This window comes from Cottoperca gobio, unplaced genomic scaffold (assembly GCF_900634415.1).
Source record: "Cottoperca gobio unplaced genomic scaffold, fCotGob3.1 fCotGob3_487arrow_ctg1, whole genome shotgun sequence".
Taxonomy (NCBI): domain Eukaryota; kingdom Metazoa; phylum Chordata; class Actinopteri; order Perciformes; family Bovichtidae; genus Cottoperca; species Cottoperca gobio.
The window spans coordinates 151659-176763 of record NW_021167036.1 but is presented as its reverse complement, the minus strand read 5'-3'; the positions used below and the strand labels follow the sequence as shown (position 1 = coordinate 176763).

General features: G+C 41.4%; 1 protein-coding gene across 1 annotated transcript; it reads right to left on the bottom strand.

Annotated features, from left to right (window-relative positions):
• Window positions 1–1834: 1834 nt before the first annotated feature.
• On the bottom strand, window positions 1835–14926 carry gng2 (guanine nucleotide binding protein (G protein), gamma 2). Its single transcript, XM_029428184.1, has 4 exons — window positions 14760–14926; window positions 5551–5616; window positions 4106–4219; window positions 1835–2674 (listed from the first exon to the last, which is right to left on the bottom strand). Exons 3-4 carry the CDS (start codon window positions 4190–4192, stop codon window positions 2546–2548), a joined length of 216 nt encoding a protein of 71 aa, XP_029284044.1. The 5' UTR covers window positions 4193–4219; window positions 5551–5616; window positions 14760–14926; the 3' UTR covers window positions 1835–2545.
• Window positions 14927–25105: the final 10179 nt, after the last annotated feature.

Genomic DNA, 25105 nt, shown 5'->3' with positions numbered 1-25105 from the left:
AAAACTCTGCTTGCTGGGTTGTGTCATGCAACCAAGTCAAAGCCAGATTACTTTATTTTAATTCTAGGAGAGAGTGCAAAGTTTTCAAGGATGTTACGGTGAATTTACAAGGAACGTTTTAGAAAGTTACTTTATGTTTTTCCATTTGGGGTAAGGTTGCAAACATACAAACATGGTGACCCTAGGTTTGTATATTTTTATTAGTGCAAGTACAACACAGCTTCAATTAAGAATTGGAACATGCAAATGTAGAATATTTATGTGCTTTAAAACAAATGGAGGAGGAGGGTAACATTCAGAGAAAAAAACAGAATTTCCAAGATTACAGTCGTTATTTACGAAATATGTTTTTTGGATATACTTAAATTGGTAAACTGCTTTTTCTCTTTCCGGTCCGGGGATTGAACCGACGACCTTCCAGTCACTAGCTCGCTTGTAATCATTTCCAAATTTCACTTCATGTATTCATCTAACGAAATATTTTTGCTGTGAACAGTACGACATCACATGTACCTTTAACACCTTTATATTACCTTAAAGCAAGAATACAATGTAAATGTCAGGATTCAACAGGCTTCCCACGCTTCTACATCTTAAGAGAAATAAAATAAATCATTAAACTTACCAAAGCTGCTAATTTCAATAAAAGTCCATTCTTCCTTTCTTTCTTTAAAAAGAGTTCAATGAATGAGAATAAGTCAATCGTTTCTTCTCCTTCCGCCATTGCGCATAAAAAACGACAGAGCTAAATAAAAACAAAACTAAAAGTCTAAAGCACTACATATAAAAATCTAAACGTAAAGAAACTCAAAATCTGATTGGTTGAATAATATGACGATCATTTGCCTCAGAGCAGATTTTTTTACCTAGCAACAGCACAGGGGGAGATCTGACTGCACTGGAAGCAGAGAGTCACAATTCATTTACATCAATAGATCGATAAATAAAATACTTTAAATTATAAACAATATTCTATAAATGTATTTTTCCTTCCTGACGGCCCACCTCGATACAACATGGATACATCCTTCATCTGTCAGCTCCTCCAAAACACGTGTTTTTATATTTAAAGTCTAAAAGGCTAAAATCACCAGGGTTTCCTTATTTATAAATCCCAAAGTATATTTGTATTAAGCAGAATACTCAGCAAGCAGCGTCTGTGACAAAACAACACTTTCTTCCAGTTTATTGCTAAATGTGTGACTTTAATCTGTTTCATTTCTCAGTTTCACTCGTTCATTTGTGAGTTTTCTCCAGTGTGACTTTATGAAATTTACCACTTCAATCTCAAATTCACGTTTTCTTCTTAGAAATTTGTGATTTCTTTTTTAAATGTTTGACTTTATAATCTCAGAGAATATCCACTTTAATGTCAGGGAATATTCTAGTTTACTTCTATTAAATATGTGAGTTTATTCTAGTAAATGTACCAATAAAATCCCCCCCGCTGCCCCTCTATTTGTTTTATAACGACAATGGCCCTAATACACTGTAATATAAACAAATTCAAGATTTTAGATGTTAAACAATATTTTAGTTTGCAAATATAAATATAAATATATGTGAAATATCAGTTTATGAGTCCAAACATCTGATGCATTCTGCAGTTAATCATCTAATCAGTATCTGGAGTTATTCTCCAATGCGAAGCTTGAACTTGTCCCCAAATATTATTTACGTGAGAGATGTCCTTGTTGAGTCCGGAGTGAATCATTCTTGTTTTTAATAAGCTTTGGCACTTCCACATGGAGCCTGTTTCATACAATCTCCACATGAAAGACTGTTTGTCCATTTCATGCAAATAGTTAATGATACAAACACAAACATTCAGAACTCACAGCACAGCACAGTTTACTTGCTAGTCATTTTATACAAACAGTAGAAAGAGGGATTCTTTGTATCCGAAGGAGACAAACTGCATCAGATGTTGATACAGATGTAGATACAGATGTTGATACAGATGTAGATACAGATGTTGATACAGATGTTGATACAGATGTTGATACAGATGTTGATACAGGGAGACAAAAGAAGAAGAATCACAGAGTGGAATGTTTCAAACATCCCGTTGAAAAGTCTTTCACTAACCTGTTGGTGTAAAAACAAAAAGCAGAGCCGTTCCACTACATGTATAGAAAGATATCTAGGTGGCAGGTAAACTTTAACGTTGGTGTGTTTTCACTTTGCTCCACCAACAAACCATTTAACAGAAACATTTGGAAGTCCCGAAAAAAAAGAACCACAATATATTTTTATTCTCATTTTATCTATTTTTAGTTTTGTACACATCACAACCTGAAGACTCGGTAGGTTGTCCCGCACGCGTCTTCATCCTCATCCTCATTGTGTCATCTAAAAGCACAGACCCTTCAACATGCTGCAACAACACGCCTCAAACAACCACAATCACAACCCCTTTAACGGTTACATGTAAACTCTTTAGGTGCCGTTCGGGGGCAATAATCGCCGCGCCCCCTCCTACAAGAAGATTTCTACGTTATTCTGAACGTCCACGTTCAAAAGTCCCACACGGAGCAGACCTAGTTTACAGGATGGCACAGAAGAACTTCTTCTCCCTAAACGGGTTCTCCGACGCGGGCACCGGCGATAACAGAGGGTCCTCTTTGGCGTGAGCTTCGCAGTACGACATCAAGTCCGCCGCTGCTTTTGACACCTGGAAATAAACGTACATGTCAGGTGTGTTACACGTCGGGCGTGTCACACGTCGGGCGTGTTACAGTGTTACACGTCGGTGTTACACGTCGGGTGTGCTACACGTCAGGTATGCTACACGTCAGGTATGCTACACGTCAGGTATGCTACACGTCAGGTATGCTACATGTCAGGTATGCTACACGTCAGGTATGCTACATGTCAGGTATGCTACACGTCAGGTATGCCGCCATTTGTCACATGTGAAACGAAAATTCAATGTTGAAATAATTGCATTGACGTTTTTACCCGAGAATACCTACAAACATACGTAAAGTAAATTGAAAGCTGCTCTTCAACCATTTGCACCAGCTGCATGATGATGATTTTGGTCTCATTCTAAAGTTAACTCTCTTATTGTTCTTGCGAAACAGTGAAGACTCCCTCCGCGTGCTTCTTCACTGAGTGATAGTGGTCTGAATATACTGAATGTGAAGAAAATACACTCCGCCTGAAGGTTGTTGTTGAAAAAGATGCCTGAAGAGTAAGTGAAGTATAAACACATTTCTTTCTCATTTTTATGTTTTTTTTGTATTTTCTTCTGAACAATAAATAATAAATATAATTTTGAAAATAAATTTTATTTTGAAAAAACAAACCAAGGGAAGTGACGCATCTAAACGAAAGAGGCGCATATTTCCTTTACGATGCGCGCGCCACCGGGACTCTGAGCTGATCCAGGGTCAGCCTGTCAATGAGTTGACACTCATTGGATCATGAAGGTTGTAAAAAACCCATCGAAGCTCCGATTGGCTCAAATGAAGTGTCAATCTAATGCTGAGAGCCCGCGCTAAAACCAGGACGTGTCTGAACCGTGATGAGAGCACGAGATATTAAGTTATGACTGTTTATGATCACACAATGTAAAAATCGATCAGCTGATTTCACAGTGTGGACCTCTGGAAAAGCCTCAGGAGCGTCTTTTTCAAAATATTGCTGAAAAGAGGATATTTATGAGGCTTTATAGGTAAGTGGGCTCAAAGTTATGATTTTGATTTTGAGTGTACTTGCTAGTTTGAGGAGCTGATTGTACCGCTGTTGTGATTTTCATCTCAATATCTAAATAGACGAGATTCTAAGCATTCCAAAAATATTTTTCTTTTTTTTCCAGAATTAGAAAATGCGCATGTACAGGCGCAATAAAACTCCTGCTGGGCCCGCCGGCGGGCCGTGCAGCTAAGAAGTTTTAGTAAACAGATGTTTGCAGAAAGGGTTCGGCTCCATTTACTTCTTTCATCAACACTTTTCTATGTTTCTGTTTCTTTGTTCACCGTGGAGGCAGGAGAGCAAATAAAGTTTCTTCAAGAGTTCAAGGAAACACAGAGTAGCTGATGTGCAGAGGGTCAGTTTGTGGCGAAGAGTTCCTCTAAAATAAATATATGATCTTACTCACCTTTATCCGGTCAATGTTGGCCTCCATCTTCAGCTGCTCCACCAGCTTCCTGGCTTGTGCGATGCTGGCTGTGTTATTGCTCGCCATGAGCGCTGTGGGTCTGGTCTCAGGTGTCTGTGAAACAAATACAGAGAGCTGCAGGAATGAGTCCTGACATGAGTCTAATATCTTTGTATTATTATATGTATATCACATGTTGATGTTTTCTTTCTTATCAAAGTAAATCTGCATCTGTTTCTTTTTTAATTGACCTCATCCCGTGTGAGTGTCGCTCTGTGTCCTCAGGTGCTCCGTTGTCTTTTATAACCTCTTTGATTAAATGGATCAAGCTGTGTGCGTGTGTGTGATCCCCCCCCCCCCGCGGTGTGTGACTGAGCTCAGCGTGAATATTGATGCTCCGCGGTGGCACACCTGCTCCGACCTGAACGCCGATCACCTGATCATCACTAAAAATAAAAGCCATCCGACAAGATGTGATCAATTATCTGGTTTCAATCTTTTTATCTGTTTTCTTTTCGAGTGACACTTCAACTCAACTTTATTTATATGGAAATCAACAACAAAAACAGAAGTTGCATGTTTGACATTACAGCAAAGACACCTGCTGAGATGCTGAACTGTGTCCTGTGATCCTGTCAATCAACTAATGGATTAATAAACTAAACGTGATGAAGTGACAGAGGTCGACTATATGTACGGTTAATGTCCAGGGGATATAATAACAAGAGTGAAGACACTCGTATATTATTCTTGTCATCTTCAGTATTTATTTAATTCACACATTTCCTCCGAAGCTGGAACATGTCGACCTGGTGTCAAACCAAAGTGTAATGTAGGAGCTGGAGCTGCAGCAGATACTGCACGATATCAACAGCGTAGAATAAACATTATGATTCAGAGCCTCAGCCGCTGCTCCTGGATCTTCTCACTGTGTGTGAACTGAACTCAGGTCATCCGGAGAAGCAGGAGGCCCAGACATCACAAGGAAGCTTTGTTGTGACAGTTTTGGACATTTTTTACTTGTATATATATATTTTTTCCTGCTTATTGTCGTGTGGAAATGCCACCCTGACATTTTCCTATGAGGAGAGGGAGGAGGGGAGGAGGGAGGAGGGGAGGAGGGTGCAGAGGGAGGAGGGAGGAGGGGAGGAGGGTGCAGATGTCTGAGCATGTGTGACTCCAAGCTGCGACCTGAGAGGCCTTAGTGAACAATAAAGAGAAGACTGTCCGGCTGTAGGATATAACGCTCCTCCTCTGCTGCTCTGCATATCATGAAACCTCTGTCCTTCCCATCTGTCAGCCATCCTGAGATGCTGCACATGCTGTTCACATGCTGATAACGATGACATCCCGCTGATAAGTGATTCACTCACATGGACACAGGCCTTTGTAGAAGCTGGAGTAGCTCTCTTGCTGTAATGTTATGAAAGCTGCTCTTTTCTTACCTTGTCTGCTCACTCCTCCGTGCTCTGCCGTCTGCAGCTCAGTCTGCACTTTGTGTCCGCACAACTCTGCAAACACAGAAAGAGAGAAAGAAAAGGTTGTTTAAGAGGATGAGCACGAGGCTGCACCTCTCTGCTCCTGCGTGTGATCACCGAGGACAAACACCAGGACAAACCAGGAGCATGCAAGAGAAACATGACTGAGGCAGGAATACTGACTTTAAGACATTAGTATAATATAAAAAAGCACAATATATAATTAGGGGTCTCATTTAAAACAAGGAGAAGATGCAGTTTGGTGTCGTGGTGCAGCAGCAGTGCATCATGGGAATTACACATTTCTCTGGAACACTCCACTAAACACACACACAGTAAATAACACAGGACTTGTGTGTGTTTAGATATTTTAATGTGGAAATGTTCCATATTATACTTTTAAATATGAAGTTACAGCCTAATGGCTAGCTTAGCTTAGCTTATCTTAGTTTAGCGTAAAGACGGGACTATTCCAGGAAGTCATTGCTCTCGGCTGAGAAATAATAATATAAAACAACTTGTCATGTTCACACTTTAGCTGGTTAACTTGAGACCGAGCCAGGCTAGCTGTTTCCAGTGTTTATGCTAAGCTAAGCTAACCAGCTGCTGGCAGACATGAGAGTAAAGTCTGTAACTCCGGAGCTATCGAGTGTATTTCCTCCTCTTCCTCCTCATCTTCCCCTCTTTGTGTCTCTCTGGTGCAACACATTTATTCTCCTGCGACTCTGCAGCTCACTTTTCTGCTGCTTCTGATAAATGGGCCAATTACGCTGCATGAGCAGACGTGCAGAAGGGAAGTCCGGCCATCGTAAGTCTCAATGGAAACAGAGCGTTGTGCTCCTGACTCACTGTTATCTAAACTGTATCATCTTTTAGTCACCATTTAACTATTAGACAAATAATCATTTAAAAAAAAAAAAATGGTGGAAAGGGAAATTAAATATCAAACAAAACTATTTTTTACTTTTTTTTTATCAATCAAATTAAAATTTTATAGCACTTTTCAAAAGTCATTAATAAAAACAAAACATTAAAATACAACTTTTTACAAGTTAAATGTAATAATTTAAGTGTTTAAAAAATAAAAATAAAATACAATCTTACAACTTAAATTGAGTAAAAATAAGTGATTAATAAAATAAAAATAGAATGGTGCAAATTTAATTTAATAAAATAAATGTCTAAAAGTCGACATTATTTAAATGTATTTATTATTAAATTTGACCAATTTATGGTAAGACTTGAATTTAGGAACCATCAAACCAATAAATAATAAAGAGGATTATGAATCTGGCCAGAAGAAGTTCCTCCATGAATCTGCAGACGTTTCTTAAAGATTAAATGTAAACAGTACAAACGTATTATTTAATTACCTTTGCAGCTGAAGCAGCCGGAGTCACGTGACCGGTGACTCGTCACGTGACCGGTGACTCGTCACATGACCGGTGACTCGTCACGTTTACATTCGGGAGTTTCCCATGTTAATATACATGCTGCTGGTTATGAAAGTAAAACTATTATCCTATTGATTATAGGTTATAATTATTATTTAATATAATAATAAATAATAAAATATTAACACAAAGCTTGAGAGAGACTTCTGTTTGAGAGAGACTTCTGTTGGAGAGAGACTTCTGTATGAGAGAGACTTCTCTTTGAGAGAGACTTCTGTTTGAGAGAGACTTCTGTTTGAGAGAGACTTCTGTTGGAGAGAGACTTCTGTTTGAGAGAGACTTCTGTTGGAGAGACAATTCTGTTGGAGAGAGACTTCTGTTTGAGAGAGACTTCTGTTTGAGAGAGACTTCTGTTGGAGAGAGACTTCTGTTGGAGAGACAATTCTGTTGGAGAGAGACTTCTGTATGAGAGAGACTTCTGTTGGAGAGAGACTTCTGTTTGAGAGATTTCTGTTTGAAAGAGACTTCTGTTTGAGAGAGACTTCTGTTTGAGAGAGACTTCTGTTTGAGAGAGACTTCTGTTTGAGAGAGACTTCTGTTGGCAGAGACAATTCTGTTGGAGAGAGACTTCTGTATGAGAGAGGCTTCTGTTTGAGAGAGACTTCTGTTTGAGAGATTTCTGTTTGAGAGACTTCTGTTTGAGAGACTTCTGTTTGAGAGAGACTTCTGTTGGAGAGAGACTTCTGTTTGAGAGAGACTTCTGTTGGAGAGACAATTCTGTTGGAGAGAGACTTCTGTATGAGAGAGACTTCTGTTGGAGAGAGACTTCGGTTTGAGAGAGACTTCTGTTGGAGAGAGACTTCTGTTTGAGAGATTTATGTTTGAGAGACTTCTGTTTGAGAGAGACTTCTGTTGGAGAGAGACTTCTGTTTGAGAGATTTATGTTTGAGAGACTTCTGTTTGAGAGAGACTTCTGTTGGAGAGAGACTTCTGTTTGAGAGATTTATGTTTGAGAGACTTCTGTTTGAGAGACTTCTGTTTGAGAGACTTCTGTTTGAGAGAGACTTCTGTTTGAGAGAGACTTCTGTTGGAGAGAGACTTCTGTTTGAGAGAGACTTCTGTTTGAGAGAGATTTCTGTTTGAGAGAGACTTCTGTTTGAGAGAGACTTCTGCTGGAGAGACTTCTGTTGGAGAGAGACTTCTGTTGGAGAGAGACTTCTGTTTGAGAGAGACTTCTGTTTGAGAGAGACTTCTGTTTGAGAGAGATTTCTGTTTGAGAGAGACTTCTGTTGGAGAGACTTCTGTTTGAGAGAGACTTCTGTTTGAGATATACTTTAGACTCAATACCAAACAGAGCAGATCAAGGTAAAGAAACGGGTTATATTTCTTATAGTCTGAGCTGTCAGTGTAGAAACAAACCTTTAGTGGACGAACACTGATGAAGGATTACACTGCAGCGCTCTCTCTCAATACTGGACCAAATTAAACAAACTGAGGGAAATTAGGGTCCAGGTTGAAAAATAGGGTGCTTTGGTAATCTTGTTCTTTACTTTTATCCCAGTAAAGCGTCTTGAACTGCAGGAGGGAAAGACATAAAAGGTGCATTATGGGATGCGACTGACGGTCCTTTTCTCTCCTGTGTTTTAGCCTTCTGCTTCCCGTCCCTCCCCGTGTGGCAGACAGGTGTCCGTGCTGCTGCTAACCCCTCCCAATCAATCTGACACCCCCCCCCCCTCCATCCTTCCCCTGACATTTGGAGCCATTTGAACCCCTTCCTCTGGGTTTTTGGGGGGTCTGTGTTCGTGACGAAGCCTTCCACAGATGTGGTTATAGCTGATGCTCGACTCCGGGTGTCGCTGATGTAAAGAGTGATTAAGCGCCGCAGGAAACATCCTTGTGTGGAAAATATAATTCCTGGCCTGTCGAGAGTAATGACCTCTCACGCACTCCCACCCGCTGACCCCTTTCTCTTTCTGTAGCGCACACCTTATCGTCTTTTCTTTGCACCTTCCAAAGAGGTAACTCAAGGCGGCCAGGCAGGGAGTGTTCTGTCCTCTGTGCTGCCCGGGGTGTGAAATCAGAGCGTGGTAATTAAAAATCTGTCCCCAGCTCAGCCATCTGGGCCCTGGAGAGCTGTGATTAACCTGCGAGGGTCTGCAGGGCGGGATGGGAGCCCTGCTCAGAGCTAACCCAGGAGGAGTTTTAAGGGCAGATAAGACCCACCCCACATTACTCACTAAAACTTACCACTCAAACATTTTGAAACAATAGGTCCTTTTGCTTCCAGCCTGACGTTTTTGGTTTTGAAAAGTTCTTCTACTATAAACAAGATGTTTTCTTGTTATTTGAGTGAACTGAGCCTTTAAATAAGGGCTGATGTAAGGATGTTTGTCGTGATGCTATTTAGTTTAACACACTAAAAAACCTGCCTCCAATGTTGTTACTGTAAAAGCTGACGCGACACATTGACTGAATGATTTACTACAAAACCAAAAGTCCCTCTGCAGATTTTCTGTTCTTTAAATGATTTCTTAAAAGTCGGCAGTGGAGCAGAAGGTTCATCGCCACAGTGAGGCTGCGCCGTGGAACAGGACGCAGTGAAGGACACTCAACAAACATGGACTGGGAGGAGACGTCGCACAGAATGAGTAAAAATAAACCTGAATAAAGTTCATCAGGAGGATACAACAGTTTGAGATGTAATGTCTTCTTGCAGAGTGGCTTCTGTAACATGAAACTGACCTCTGGAGTTATTAATGAACAGGATCCAGACGGATATTGACTATTGAATGTAATAAAGCACGCATCCCTGCCCTTGAATGGGAGAAAGGACGCCCCTCCCTCTGCACACACAGAGCAGGATTGTGTGGGGAGAGGACGCCGACCGTGACAGCGGAGCGTCCGAGACCTGGAGCCGACCTCCAGGCTGTCAGCACAACACGTTACTCTTCAGGACTAATAACACCACGAACACCTCTGAACATACCTCTCTGTGTTTATCAACACAATAATGCTACCATGGGTACGAGCTCATATCTGTGTACAACGACTACGTGTTCTGCTGACAACTGACAAATATATATGGTGGACGCACTCTTTATAAGTTAACACCAGAACAAAGAACTTCATAACTTCGTTACCAACAGTCTGAAAAACGTGATTGTACTCGTTTTCCTCCAACAGGCACGGACATAATGCTGGAACGATGGGAAATATATTTAGGGCGCAGAAAGCTTTGACTTTTTTCCCGATGTTTCATTATAGACAACACATTGAGATCTGCAGGAGAGCTACTTGACGTTATCTGTTAGCTGTTAGCTGTTAGCTGTTAGCTGTTAGCTGTTAGCGGCCGGTATCGGAGGTGCTACTGAGTTACAATATGATGCGTTCAGGCTCTATTCAGTAAACACGAGTAAATTATAACATTATCATGATGTGTTCATGTGTAATCTTGTCAAATGTAGTTTTTGGTGAGATCTTGAATAAATCGAGATGTTTGAAGGAGATTATTTCACAGCGATATATAATAGATATTAGAGGGAATTAAAAAACCAGTATGTAGGTAATAAAAGGAGTGTGGTATTGTGGTATTGGTATCGACTCCTAAATGTGTGGCACTGCAGAGATCAGTGTTTCAGAAGAATATAGTTTTAATCAGTGTTAATGTTTACAATGTACATTATAATGTTAATAAATATATAAATATATATATATATATTCCTCGGCTGGTGAAAGAAGAGTCGTTGTAACGTTATAGCCTTGTTTTATCTGAATCCTTGGTTTCTGCAGGACTGTTGCTTATTTCACATTCATGTTTCTTAATTGTTTCTTAAATGGAGATTCGACATTTGACATGAAGCGTTTAATTCTCGCTGTTTTAGTCTCCATTAAATCGTACATGAACTGTCGTCCTCTCTGCTTCCTCGTGTCGCTGCCTCTCCGTCAGACCACCACCCGTGAATATTCCATTATCCCGGACATCTGTGCCAACCCCAGCGCGCCCTGCCCATCCTGCCATCTCAGAGACTGTGGTGTGTGTGTGCATATATATATTTATACATGTGTGTGTGTGTGTGTTGGGGGATAATCTAGGTCCCAGAAGGGGGAGGGGTGAAGGCAGTGGCCCAGGAAATGATGCATCTCCTGGGAGTCGAGGAGGCAGCAGGGAGGAGGCTTATTGCTCCAGGGAGCACAAATGTCATCTATTATGTTTATTAAATCAAACGATCAAGGCTCGGCGTGCTTCTTTTTTGTTAGATTGAAGCGTGACCGGGTGCTGTTCTTTCCCTTTAGACATTTAAACACTCGCATTTCAAACCTTTGATATGTGCTTTATGTAACAGCAGTGTGGTTAGTGGGGTAGAAACAAAGGCTGACACTGCTGTCACAGGAACAGCTACGGCCTTTGGAAACATACAAAAGAAACCCACATGTTTGTGTGTGACCGGGGCGGAAGATGTTCACCAGTCAACCTGCCAGATACTGCTGGTGACTTCTGGCTGAGAGCGAGAGGAGAGCGAGTGCCAAAACGTCACTTTGGCAGGAAACCGGCCGTCGCGTGGAGCTTCCTTTACACATATCTGTAGGTGGCCGCTAAAGGAGGCATGTTGTCTTTAGCCACGAAAACTGAAAATGATCGACACATTTTCTAATTTTCCGACGGTCCTTGAAAGAAAGAAGTGTGACGAACGCTTGTGTCTCATTTAAAATGTTGCCAAAAGCAAAGCGTCTGCACTGAACGGATCCTACTGAGGAAACACGAAGGAGTCGGCGACACAGTCCAACCGCCACGAGACGAACATTCAGACACGTGTACTGAAAGGCTTCTGTTCCTTTCTTCTGTCCAATGTTTATCAAAGAAATTCAACTTGTCTCTTTATGATATATAGTATTATAACTGTTTACTGCACTTCCAGCCCAGACTGTGCTGCACAGAGCTGCAGGATTACACTGCAGAGGAGGCCGCGGAGAGGAACATGTGAAATGTAGGTTCATTTCTGTCCCCGTGTGTCACAGATGATAGTTTTACGAAGCGTTTGTGTACATTAAAGCGTTGTGTACATTAAAGCGTTGTGTACATTAAAGTGTTTGTGTACGTTGTGTACATTAAAGCGTTGTGTACATTAAAGCGTTTGTGTACATTAAAGCGTTGTGTACATTAAAGCGTTGTGTACATTAAAGCGTTGTGTACATTAAAGCGTTGTGTACATTAAAGTGTTTGTGTACATTAAAGCGTTGTGTACATTAAAGCGTTGTGTACATTAAAGCGTTGTGTACATTAAAGCGTTGTGTACATTAAAGCGTTGTGTACATTAAAGCGTTGTGTACATTAAAGTGTTTGTGTACATTAAAGCGTTGTGTACATTAAAGCGTTGTGTACATTAAAGCGTTGTGTACATTAAAGTGTTGTGTACATTAAAGCGTTGTGTACATTAAAGTGTTTGTGTACGTTGTGTACATTAAAGCGTTGTGTACATTAAAGTGTTTGTGTACGTTGTGTACATTAAAGCGTTGTGTACATTAGAGGCCTCGTGGTGCAGTTGAGAGACTCAGCAGGATCTTTGGAGGCATAAACAAACTTTTCCTCTGGAATCCGTCAGCATGCCAAGAATAACACGACCAACTCCTGGGCTGTTAACAAAGTGACAAACATCCGGGCTTGTTGAGATTTGGAGAGTTTGAGCCTGAAAGTAATGAATCTGCGTTCGTAGATTTCATCCAATCTGTCAGAAACATTTGTGGCCGAGACTTCCGGACTTGAGACTCGAGTCAGACACAAAAATGGTGACTTGAGACTTGACTCCCTAAAGATTTAAGACACTTGATATGTTAGTTTAGCGCTTGAGTCATACAGAACCTGAAAAAAGAAAGACTTGAGACTGCGAGAGCTGGAATAGTTCCCAGACATGTGACTCAAACGTCCTGCAGATGAACAAGGTAAAAGCAACTCTAGTAGAAGGAGATGGACTTCGACTTGTACAGTTGTGAGTCTTGACTCCTAAAGACTTGACTTGGGATACGACTCAAACTTAAGTCAAGTTGGACTCGACTGCTCTGAGACTTGTCTTACTTTGGACAAGACTCCCGAAAGGCTCGACTTGACTTGAGCCTCAAACACAAAACCAACAACGAAGTCTCTTTAAACTCAAAGACTTGTTTGGACAAAAAGCTCTGAGAGACGTGAGACATCGCGTCAAGTCAGACTTTAGTCACAAAGATGAGAACTTGGCAGAGTTGTAAGACTTGGAAGTGTTTCCATCAGGGACTTGAAACCTGACTTGAGTTGCAGCTTCCTCAAATTAACTAAAACAGCTCTGCAGACTTGGACTGGAGTCGGATTCCATGCTTCACTTGGACACTTGGCGTGCAGTCTTACGCTTTGTCTTGAGACTTGGCTGGACGAGGACTTGAGGGTTGACTCCGACTTGACCTGACACACTTGAAAACAGCTCTGGTAGTCTTGCGACTCGAGTTCAAGTCACAAAAATAAGGTCTTAAGAATCGACTTGGAGATTTAACTCACTTGAGTCTTGACTTCCGAAAGACTTGAAAGCAAAAACAGTCAAATCTGAAGTTTCGCCATCTGGGACTCGAAACCTGAATTGAGACTTGACTTGTCCAGGCAGTCTCAAATTAATGAAAAACCTTGTGTGACTTAAGTCCAACTTAAGAAATGAGGACATGGAGCTTCACTTGTGCAAAGTCTCACATTTCACCTTCAAGGAAACTTTAGTTGAGACGTGGCAGGACGAGGACTTGAGGGTTGAGCCGTCGACCTGCCCTCACAGACTTACAAACAGTCCAACATAAGTCGCAGAAATTCTGTCTGAAGACTTTAATTGAAAACAAAAATATAAAAATCTTATCAAAACCAGCTTTGGACGCTCGCATCAAGACAGGAAGCAGCTCGGGTGAATAAGCTTAAAACCCAAAATCAACACTGAGAGAAGTAAACAAGTGCAGCGAGTACAAAGGTCGACATCCTTCAGGAGACTTTCCGGTGAAGCCGTGAACATCTCTGAGAAGCTGCAGCGGATAAACTCTCAAGGCTTGTGCATGTTTCTGGTTCATCGCCGCTCTTCCAGCCTCAACATCGACGCGTGTAAAACACAATCTGTGGCCTTGGAGCAGCTTGCCCTCGAGAAACAGCACAAGACGTAGAGCTGTTGCGTAATTCTGACTCGCTGTGTGCGTTTGTAACAGCAACACGTGATTGGATGATTTAACGCGAGTTGTACATGACGACGCCCTTTTGTGTGACGAGCTAAGAGATGTTTGTTTTCTCGGTTTTCCTGCAAATGCATGCTGCTGTACCCCCCCCCCCCTTTATTCAGCCCCCTCCACCTCCTCCTCTCCCGGCCATCTGCCTGATACAACCACTACATGGAGCTGGTGTGTGGTCGCTCTCCTCACGGCGTGGAGGCTTGTGGGTTTCCTCTCTATCTCATCGCCCTCGCTCGTGCAAACATCCCCCCCTTAACTCCTCTGGCTCCACGTTATAAGATGTGCCACATCCTGAGGGAAGGAGGAGGGGGGAGGATTCTCCATTCTCTCACCCCCCCTCACTTATACACATGTATATAAGAAAGGAGGTGCACCTGACAGCGAGGATGTTGTTGATAGATGTTATGGAGGGAGGACCAGCGGCATCAATCTGGCCCCTCGAGCGTGTGTAGATGAAACCCCCCCCCCTCTTGAACACACCCTGTTTTGGATGCGATTAAGCCACCAAAACAGAAATTATAAATAACACACGGCCCAGAAACAATAAGGAAATCCTACCTTTTGTGTTGTATGTGTGGTCTCTCTCCGTGACGCCCAACACATCCAGTCCTGCAGAGTAGTATCCACGCGTCCTGCCCGCTCTCTGTCACACACACACAGTCAGTCAGGCGAGCACATCCACACACACTCCTCTCTCTGCGTGCCTCTCTCTCTGCTCCAGCTGAGATCCTCCCTCCTCTCTGCTGCTGAGTCTCCACCCTCCTCCTCTTTTCTGCTATCAGGACACACTCCCTCCGTCTCCCAGAGGTCCACAGGAAAAGCCTTTACTCTAAACACCTGCAGTAAACAGATGCATACCAAGAGCGTCTGGACGAGCTGGAGTCTTCATACATATTCATTCTGATCGCTGCGCACGTTTAGTACCAGACTCTGCAGGTGAACAGAGTCATACATGTTGTACACACTACAGGTGAACAGAGTCATACATGTTGTACACACTACAGGTGAACAGAGTCATACATGTTGTACACACTACAGGTGAACAGAGTCATACATGTTGTACACACTACAGGTGAACAGGGTCATACATGTTGTACACACTACAGGTGAACAGAGTCATACATGTTGTACACACTACAGGTGAACAGAGTCATACATGTTGTACACACTACAGGTGAACAGGGTCATACATGTTGTACACACTACAGGTGAACAGGGTCATACATGTTGTACACACTACAGGTGAACAGGGTCAAACATGTTGTACACACTACAGGTGAACAGGGTCATACATGTTGTACACACTACAGGTGAACAGAGTCATACATGTTGTACACACTACAGGTGAACAGGGTCATACATGTTGTACACACTACAGGTGAACAGGGTCATACATGTTGTACACACTACAGGTGAACAGAGTCATACATGTTGTACACACTACAGGTGAACAGGGTCATACATGTTGTACACACTACAGGTGAACAGAGTCATACATGTTGTACACACTACAGGTGAACAGGGTCATACATGTTGTACACACTACAGGTGAACAGGGTCATACATGTTGTACACACTACAGGTGAACAGGGTCATACATGTTGTACACACTACAGGTGAACAGAGTCATACATGTTGTACACACTACAGGTGAACAGAGTCATACATGTTGTACACACTACAGGTGAACAGGGTCATACATGTTGTACACACTACAGGTGAACAGGGTCATACATGTTGTACACACTACAGGTGAACAGGGTCATACATGTTGTACACACTACAGGTGAACAGGGTCATACATGTTGTACACACTACAGGTGAACAGGGTCATACATGTTGTACACACTACAGGTGAACAGAGTCATACATGCTGTACACACTACAGGTGAACAGAGTCATACATGTTGTACACACTACAGGTGAACAGAGTCATACATGTTGTACACACTACAGGTGAACAGGGTCAAACATGTAACTAACAGATATCATGAAGCTTCCCCACTTCATGACTCACATCAACACAGTTTATATTACAAGTGTTTAATATGTACATGAGGCGTTATGTAATGTAGCTGTGGAGAGTTTACATCTACACACACAGTTACAAACACACACTCTGATGTTCTCATGTTCCTCTCGTCTCACAGAAGATGTTCTGATGTTTCCTCTCGTCTCACAGAAGACCAAACTCCTTAACTCATAATTAAGTATGTTTCCAGGCGTTGCATGCCAAATGAAACCTCATTGAACCCTCAACAACAACAACATCCTGCCGTGTGCACGCGACATGCGGCCTGCCAGAGGCTTTAATCTTTAACCCACTTGTGTGTTACAGTGAAACCATCAAAGATTAAAACTAAAAAAAAGAAAGACACGTAAACAAGCGGCGCTGCTGTCGCACAGCTCAGCGTTTACTCTCCAGGAAGCACCAAACGTTGTGAGAGAAGAGCTTCTGACTGTCTGCACATCCTTGTGTCTGTCGGAGCGTCCTGCACATCTGCTTTCATGTGCGTGTTCTGCCTGCAGGTAAACTCAGCGAGTCATCCTCGCCCTACTGTCTGAACTGAACGTCACCTTGTCCTCCTCTCCATTCATGCAGAAGTTATTCTCTGTGAAACGTACAGTAAGAGAAACATGGAGGGAGGCAGAGAGAGGAGGAGGATGGAGAGTCAGTGAGTCACGGTTCCTGTGGAGGCGAGCAGGAAGCCTCCGTCACCAGGAGACCACAGATCTATGATAGCCCCATCATCACCATCTGTCATATCTCCAGTGTGTGCTCCTGTATGGATTATATTTACTGTGGTTATTATATACAATTATTGTTGCAAACATACAACTGAATCCTGAACGTTTACCGAATATTGTGTTTTCAGCTGGAACATCTAATGGGTCTGATTAAATGACTCTGGTGCTGAGACTGGATCAGGAGCTCCATCAGCCAATCAGCTCGCTGCGAATGGGAGTGCCTGTTTGCTGTCCTGCTACTAAAAGGTGCAACGAGCTCATTGACGTCAAGTCAGCAGGAAGTACTGCACGACTGAAACCCTCCTGTTTAGACAACACCTCAGACATAATGAATAATAATCATTTCAATCTCATTTTCTGTAAGTTGCACTTAATAATATATGTAATATAATATAATATATATAATATAATATAATATAATATAATGTAATATAATATAATATATATATAATATAATGTCTTAATATAATATAATTACTATATAATAATATACTATCATTCTTAATGTATTACTCTATAATGTACTCTCTATAATAATGTACTCTCCTATATTATACTATACTCTCTTAATACTCCTGTCCATATCTCTTACTCTCCTGTATATCTCATCTCCTCTCCTCTCCTCATCCTGTCCTCTCCTGTCCTCCCTCTCCTCTCCTCTCTCTCCTCTCCTCTCCTCTCCTGTCCTCTCCTCCTCTCCTCTCCTCTCCTCTCCTCTCCTGTGCTCTCCTGTCCTCTCCTGTGCTCTCCTGTCCTCTCTCTCCTGTCCTCTCCTCTCTCCTCTCCTCTCCTCTCCCTCTGTCCTCTCCTGTCCTCTCCTCTCACTGTCCTCTCCTGTCCTCTCCTCTCCTGTCCTCTCCTCTCCTCTCCTGTCCTCTCCTGTCCTCTCCTCTCCTGTCCTGTCCTGTCCTCTCCTCTCCTCTCCTCTCCTGTCCTCTCCTCTCCTCTCCTCTCCTGTCTTCTCCTCTCCTGTCCTCTCCTGTCCTCTCCTGTCCTCTCCTGTCCTCTCCTCTCCTGTCCTCTCCTCTCCTCTCCTCTCTCTCCTGTCCTCTCCTCTCTTCTCTTCCCTTCTCCTCTCCTCTCCTCTCCTCTCCTCTCCTCTCCTCTCTTCTCTCCTCTCTTCTCCTGTCCTCTCCTCTCTTCTCTTCCCTTCTCCTCTCCTCTACCTGTCCTCTCCTCTCTTCTCTCCTCTCCTCTCCTCTCCTCTCCTGTCCTCTCCTGTCCTCTCCTGTCCTCTCCTCTCCTCTCCTGTCCTCTCCTGTCCTCTCCTCTCCCCTTCTCCTCTCCTCTCCTGTTCTCTCCTCTCTTCTCTCCTCTCTTCTCCTGTCCGCTCCTCTCTCTCTTCCCTTCTCCTCTCCTCTCCTGGTCCTCTCCTCTCCTGTCCTCTCCTGTCCTCTCCTGTCCTCTCCTCTCCTCTCCTGTCCTCTCCTGTACTCTCCTCTCCCCTTCTCCTCTCCTCTCCTGTTCTGTCCTTGGCGTGGCGCCGCTGGCTGTTTTCCTCTTTCCTCCTTCCTCCTTTCCGCTCCTTCTTGTTCCTGTTTCTCTCTTTGCCTCCTTTCCGACTCCTCATCCGTCCCCTGTCCCTTCCTTCCCTCTTCCCCCTCCCTTCCCCGTCCGTACCAATAAGTAACAGCGACATCTCCCCCCCCTCCCTGCAGAAGAGATAAATCCAGAGATGTGTAATCTGATTACTCTGCTGTAGTATCTCTGAACCTTGTGGTGTCAGCTGTTAACAGGCTGATCAGCTGTGATGCGTGACCTGCAGGAGGAAGCTGTTCTCAACACGTTCTAACCAAACGTCTTATTATTATTATTATTATTATTATTATTATTATTATTATTATTATTATTATTATTATTATTATTATTATTATCACAATCTGACTATAATATGCAACACCACCTATATTTACATAAATACCACCGTCCTAAACCTTTATGAGTTTCATAATCTTTCATTTAGGTGACAAGATGTTTCCACACACATGGAGCAGGTGAAGGTTTCCAGATCATAATACAATATTAGTAAAGTATTAGAATATTATAACATTATTAAATATATGTATGTCCCCCCCTGTGGTGCTGTATTCAGTAAAGTATTAGAATATTATAACATTATTAAATATATGTATGTCCCCCCCCTGTGGTGCTGTATTCAGTAAAGTATTAGAATATTATAACATTATTAAATATATGTATGTCCCCCCCTGTGGTGCTGTATTCAGTAAAGTATTAGAATATTATAACATTATTAAATATATGTATGTCCCCCCCCCCCGTGGTGCTGTATTCAGTAAAGTATTAGAATATTATAACATTATTAAATATATGTATGTCCCCCCCTGTGGTGCTGTATTCAGTAAAGTATTAGAATATTATAACATTATTAAATATATGTATGTCCCCCCCCCGTGGTGCTGTATTCAGTAAAGTATTAGAATATTATAACATTATTAAATATATGTATGTCCCCCCCCCCCGTGGTGCTGTATTCAGTAAAGTATTAGAATATTATAACATTATTAAATATATGTATGTCCCCCCCCGTGGTGCTGTATTCAGTAAAGTATTAGAATATTATAACATTATTAAATATATGTATGTCCCCCCCCCCCGTGGTGCTGTATTCAGTACAGTATTAGAATATTATAACATTATTAAATATATGTATGTCCCCCCCCCGTGGTGCTGTATTCAGTAAAGTATTAGAATATTATAACATTATTAAATATATGTATGTCCCCCCCCCCCCGTGGTGCTGTATTCAGTAAAGTATTAGAATATTATAACATTATTAAATATATGTATGTCCCCCCCCCCCCCGTGGTGCTGTATTCAGTAAAGTATTAGAATATTATAACATTATTAAATATATGTATGTCCCCCCCCCCCGTGGTGCTGTATTCAGTAAAGTATTAGAATATTATAACATTATTAAATATATGTATGTCCCCCCCTGTGGTGCTGTATTCAGTAAAGTATTAGAATATTATAACATTATTAAATATATGTATGTCCCCCCCCCCGTGGTGCTGTATTCAGTAAAGTATTAGAATATTATAACATTATTAAATATATGTATGTCCCCCCCCCCCCGTGGTGCTGTATTCACTCACGTTATCTTCTAATGTTCCATCGCCCTCTGTGAGACACGTGTGTTTTAACACTACAGTGGTGATTTAGGGTGAGGAAGAGGAGGACGAAGGTGCTCAAAGGATGACGTTAATATGAGTGTGTGTGTGTGTGTACGAGGGGTGGGGTTATCACGACTGGCGGCAGGGGGGGGGGGGGGGAGCTGGATTTCATTTCTGATTTGCGACCATCTGGCTCCTCCAGGCAGCTGCTGGCCGAGCTGAGCCCCAATGCCCCATGGATTTACGGAGAGGTCACTCACCGCTGCTGCTGCACACTGTCACCTAATACTCACACACACACACGCACACACACACACACACACACACGCACACACACACACACACACACACGCACACACACACACACACACACACGCACACACACACACACACACACACGCACACACACACACACACACACACGCACACACACACACACACACACACACACATCACACACACACACACACACACACACACACACACACACACACACACACACACACACACACACACACACACACACACACACACACACACACACGATCAGACGTATGGAGGTATCAGACCTGAGAAACCTCGAGAAAGAAAAGCTTCAAGAAGATGAGGAGAGTAAAAATAAAATAAATATTAACAAGCACACAACAACATGGTCTAACAAAAGAAAGGAGAGCAGGGGGGAGGAGAGAGAGGGGGGAGAGAGGAGAGAGGGGAGAGGAGAGAGAGGGGGGAGGAGAGAGGGGGGAGGAGAGAGAGGGGAGAGGAGACAGAGAGGGGGAGAGAGAGGGGGGAGGAGAGAGGAGAGAGAGAGGGGGAGAGAGGGGAGATAGGGAGAGGAGAGAGAGGGGAGAGAAGGAGAGATGGGGAGAGGATACCTCTCTTTTTCTCTGTCTTTTTCTGCGCTGCTCTTCTCTCGTCCTTTTCATCTCTCGTTGCTCTCTCTGCTTTTTGTCTGCTTCTTCTTCTTTTTTTGTTCTCTCTTTCTCTCTCTCTCTCTCTCTCTTTTCGCTCTCTCTTTTGTATTCTCCTCTTTTCGTTCTCCCTTTCCCTTCTTTTTGTCTTCTCTCTTTGTCTTCGCTCTCGTTTCCTCTCTCTTTTATTCTCTCTCTTTTTCTTCTCTCTCCTTTATCTCTCTCGTCTCTTTCGCTAGGCGAGAGATCGGATAGCGATCCGGGGTAGAGAGAGAGTGTGTCGGTGTTGGCGAAGATCCTTGCTTCCCCTCTGTGTTGCCATGGTGACAGCAGAGGATGTTGATATTTCCTGTAGCCTCTGTAGATAGAGGAGAGAAGATAGAGAGAGCGTCTATATCGAGAGAGAGAGTAGAGATCGCGAGACAGATAGATACAGATACAAGAGAGAGAGAACAGAGAGAGGGAGATAGAGAGAGATAGAGCAGAACAGAGAGAGAGAGAGAGAGAAGATAGAGAGAAGAGAGAAGAGATATAGAGAGTCGAGGAGAGAGAGAGAGAGACATAACAGAGAGAGATAGAGACAGAGAGAGTAGAGTAGAGAGATATAGATAGATAGTATACAGATAGAGACAGATACAGATATAGTAGATACAGAGAATAGCTCATAGAGACATAGAGAGTAGATAGATATAGAGAGAGAGATATATAGAGACAGAGAAAACATATATAATGATATATATCGAGCTCTCTATCTCTCTCGCGTAGATACATATCTAGCTAGATAGATAGAGATTAGATACAATAGATAGACATGAGACAAGATAATATAGAGATACATCTCCTCTCTTAGCTATACGCGATCTCCTGCTCTCTCTATAATACTCTCTCTCCCTCTCTCTCCACTCGAGATATACAACTCCACTATATCCAAAAATATATATCTATCTATACTCACCGACATCCGACATCGAAGATCTATTAGTAGCTATATCCTATCCATCGACATAGCTATAGCTAGATAGATCTATAATCTCGAGATAACCCTAGAGAGATCAGAGACAGAGAGAGAGAGAGAGAGACAGATAGCTTTAGCTAACGTTAGCCGTTGCTATCTCACCAGCTAGCTTTAGCTAACGTTAGCCGTTGCTATCTCACCAGCTAGCTTTAGCTAACGTTAGCCGTTGCTATCTCACCAGCTAGCTTTAGCTAACGTTAGCCGTTGCTATCTCACCAGCTAGCTTTAGCTAACGTTAGCTGTTGCTAGGTTTATTTACCAGTTGTCTTCCCAACTTAAGTAGCTGAAAGTGTCTAGAACTAAAGAGCTGTTGATCCGCAGCAGGTTTATTCCTGTTGCTTCCGCCGCCATTGATGACAGTTAATTAAGCATTTAAAGTTATGAGAATGTACATACAATCGTTCATATTAATTAAATGAACAAAAACATAGCTAGATTAAAAGGTCATATAATTAATAGTTATTAGTCCTTCACAGACAAAAAGATATTAAGCTTCCTTTTGTTAGCAAGTAGTTTTTACATGTTGCTCAACATCCTTCAGGAAAACAACAAAATACCTTATTTAGCGTTAAATCTACATTTATTAATTAAAGTAAAACATAATTATTAAATTGATTATAACATTTTGTTTGATATGATCAATGACAGACTTTCTGGTTCGAGAATATTCATCACAGAAAGAGCAGCACGTCTCTTTTTAATTCATTATTTATAAGGACACACAAACATGATACAAATACTCAAAACAATATATATGAACACATTCGTACGTTTTGCTCATCTGAGTGTCCAAGTTAAAAGAAAGTAGTTTAATATTTAGTATTTTATAATCTTTTATTTTCAAATTGCTCTTACAAGTTTTAGAGTTGTGCACATTTTATAATATTGTATTTTTCCAATGCAATCTGTTGTTTTTGTTGATTCTTCATTTTGAATCAGTTTGTCAGTGCTGGTGTGAGACCTGCAGCGCCCCCTTCAGGAGACACTGAGCATTACACGGACATGTGTTTGATGCAGTGTGTGGTGATCAGCAGAGGGCAGTCAGGAAACAGAAATATTATTGTCTACACATTTTATGTTTTAAAAGTCGTTCTAGTCAATATTTTGTGTGCAAGATACAGAATATATATTTTTTAATTGATAGAAATCTGTTTCCTGGATAGACAGCGCTTCCATTTGTTATTCAGATATATTGTACATATTCTTTTATAATAATTTGTCCTATTCTTATTGTATTTTTCTTCTATATTTATGTTTCTTGTACATATGTTTTATAGAATCTTTTCATATTGTTATTGTACAGTTTACACAGGAGCAAGTATTTATTGTTGTTTCCTCTTTGTAGACATTTTGCAGCTGTTTTATTAATTCAATCTTTTCAAATCTTATTCTAAAACCTCAAGAACAAAATCTTAGTTTGCTTCAGATCCTTGCAAAAAAAAATCACACCATTAACATTTTAATATATTTTTCAATGAAATGAAAATAAACAGAATTTTGGCAAATAAAAGTACCTTTTTATTGGATATTGAGGGCGTTAGTACCAAAAGGCACGAACCAGACTTCATAACAACACATCGTTTGAACTACAGGGTGACATTTGTTCCTGAAGGGAGATCCTTTCACAGAAAGGATGACGACACGGACACACAGACTCCATGACATCATGTAGACTTTAAGGACGCCGGTTATTACGACTGTATGGCTATGTACCTGAACACACACTGCTTAATATAACAAACATCACCGTCCATCAAAATATGACTTTTCCATTAATGAGTAGAAATTATTATACGTTTAAAACAGTGAAAGAGAAATATAGAAGTTGATTTTAATTACATAGCAGTATCAAATCCATGTATTTATGATGTACGAGTCACATAAATGTGTTTTTGTTCAGATGCCAGTTTGTGAAACGACTCGAAAAAAAAACAACAAATCAAAAATGTAAAAAAGTTGGAGAGTAAATAAAGTTTCTTAAGTTTGACTTTTATTTGTTTCTTGCTGAAATATAACTTTAAATAACTTTACATTTTAAATCACGTCTGCAGAAACACTTTAAGGAAAAGTTGGACATTTTGGGAAATTCACTTATTCATTGTGAAAAGTTATGAATTTTAATGATGTTTTCTTAAATTCATTATTATACATGTTTAAATTGATTTTCTTTTTTAATTCTTTGACTTTTTAGAATAAATTATTTTTAATTATTATATATTCATTATTTTATTTATTTATTTTCCGTGTTCTTGTGTCTTTGACACTCAGAGATACGAGGAAACACAAAGAGCTGCACAGCTCATTTATTTTTACCTCAGTAATAAACGTATTTCCCAAAACGACGAACAGAAGTTTCTACTGATGATCATTTTAACCCGTTTGAAAGAATGTCAAACTTAATAATCTGTAATTCTGTGATGATACAAGTTATGGTGCAGTGAAATATTATGGCTGTAGAGCTGCGAACATTAAATTAATCATCTTTTAAGGATAAGAAGTCAAAGATCTTCTGATTCCAGCTTATTTACTCCCTTTGACAGGAAACTGAATATCTTTGAGTTTTGGTAAAAAAACAAACATTCTTTTACTATTTTCTGACATTTTAAAAAGCAAACAATTAATCGATTAATAAGAAATGAGTTGCAGCACTAAAAAACAAAACGCATGATAATATTGTAACTGTGGCACTTTGCATGATTTACAAGTAAAAACACCTTCACGTGGATTCATGAGTGAAAACACTTCCTGTGATTGAAAGCGTTCGTCCTGCTCGTGTCCTTAATACTGTCACAACGTTCCTCCTGTAATACTGAGCGACTTCACGCAGAACAACGTACAAAATACATGTAGAGAGATTTCAGGTCAAACGAGAGGATGGGAAGAAACAACGTAACAGATTCCAGTTTTAGATGAAAGTGAAGAAGAAGAGCGCCGGCCGCCGGCTCCGAGAACTCCCCGCCGGTCAGGACCCGAGCACGTCCGCGACCTCCTCGGCCGGAGTTCCTTTGAAATGGAGTCTTTTTGAGTTTCCCGAAGTGGCTCCGAGTAAAGAGGATGTTTGTACACGTGTGATTGTCGAGGCGACTTGGACTCCTG

Bases quoted from the DNA above. Each gene is read 5' to 3' on its own strand.
- gng2 (XM_029428184.1), bottom strand. From the start codon at position 4,192: ATGGCGAGCAATAACACAGCCAGCATCGCACAAGCCAGGAAGCTGGTG. The intron at 2,675-4,105 runs GTGAGTAAGATC...GTTTATTTCCAG, and splicing joins CCAACATTGACCGGATAAAG to GTGTCAAAAGCAGCGGCGGA.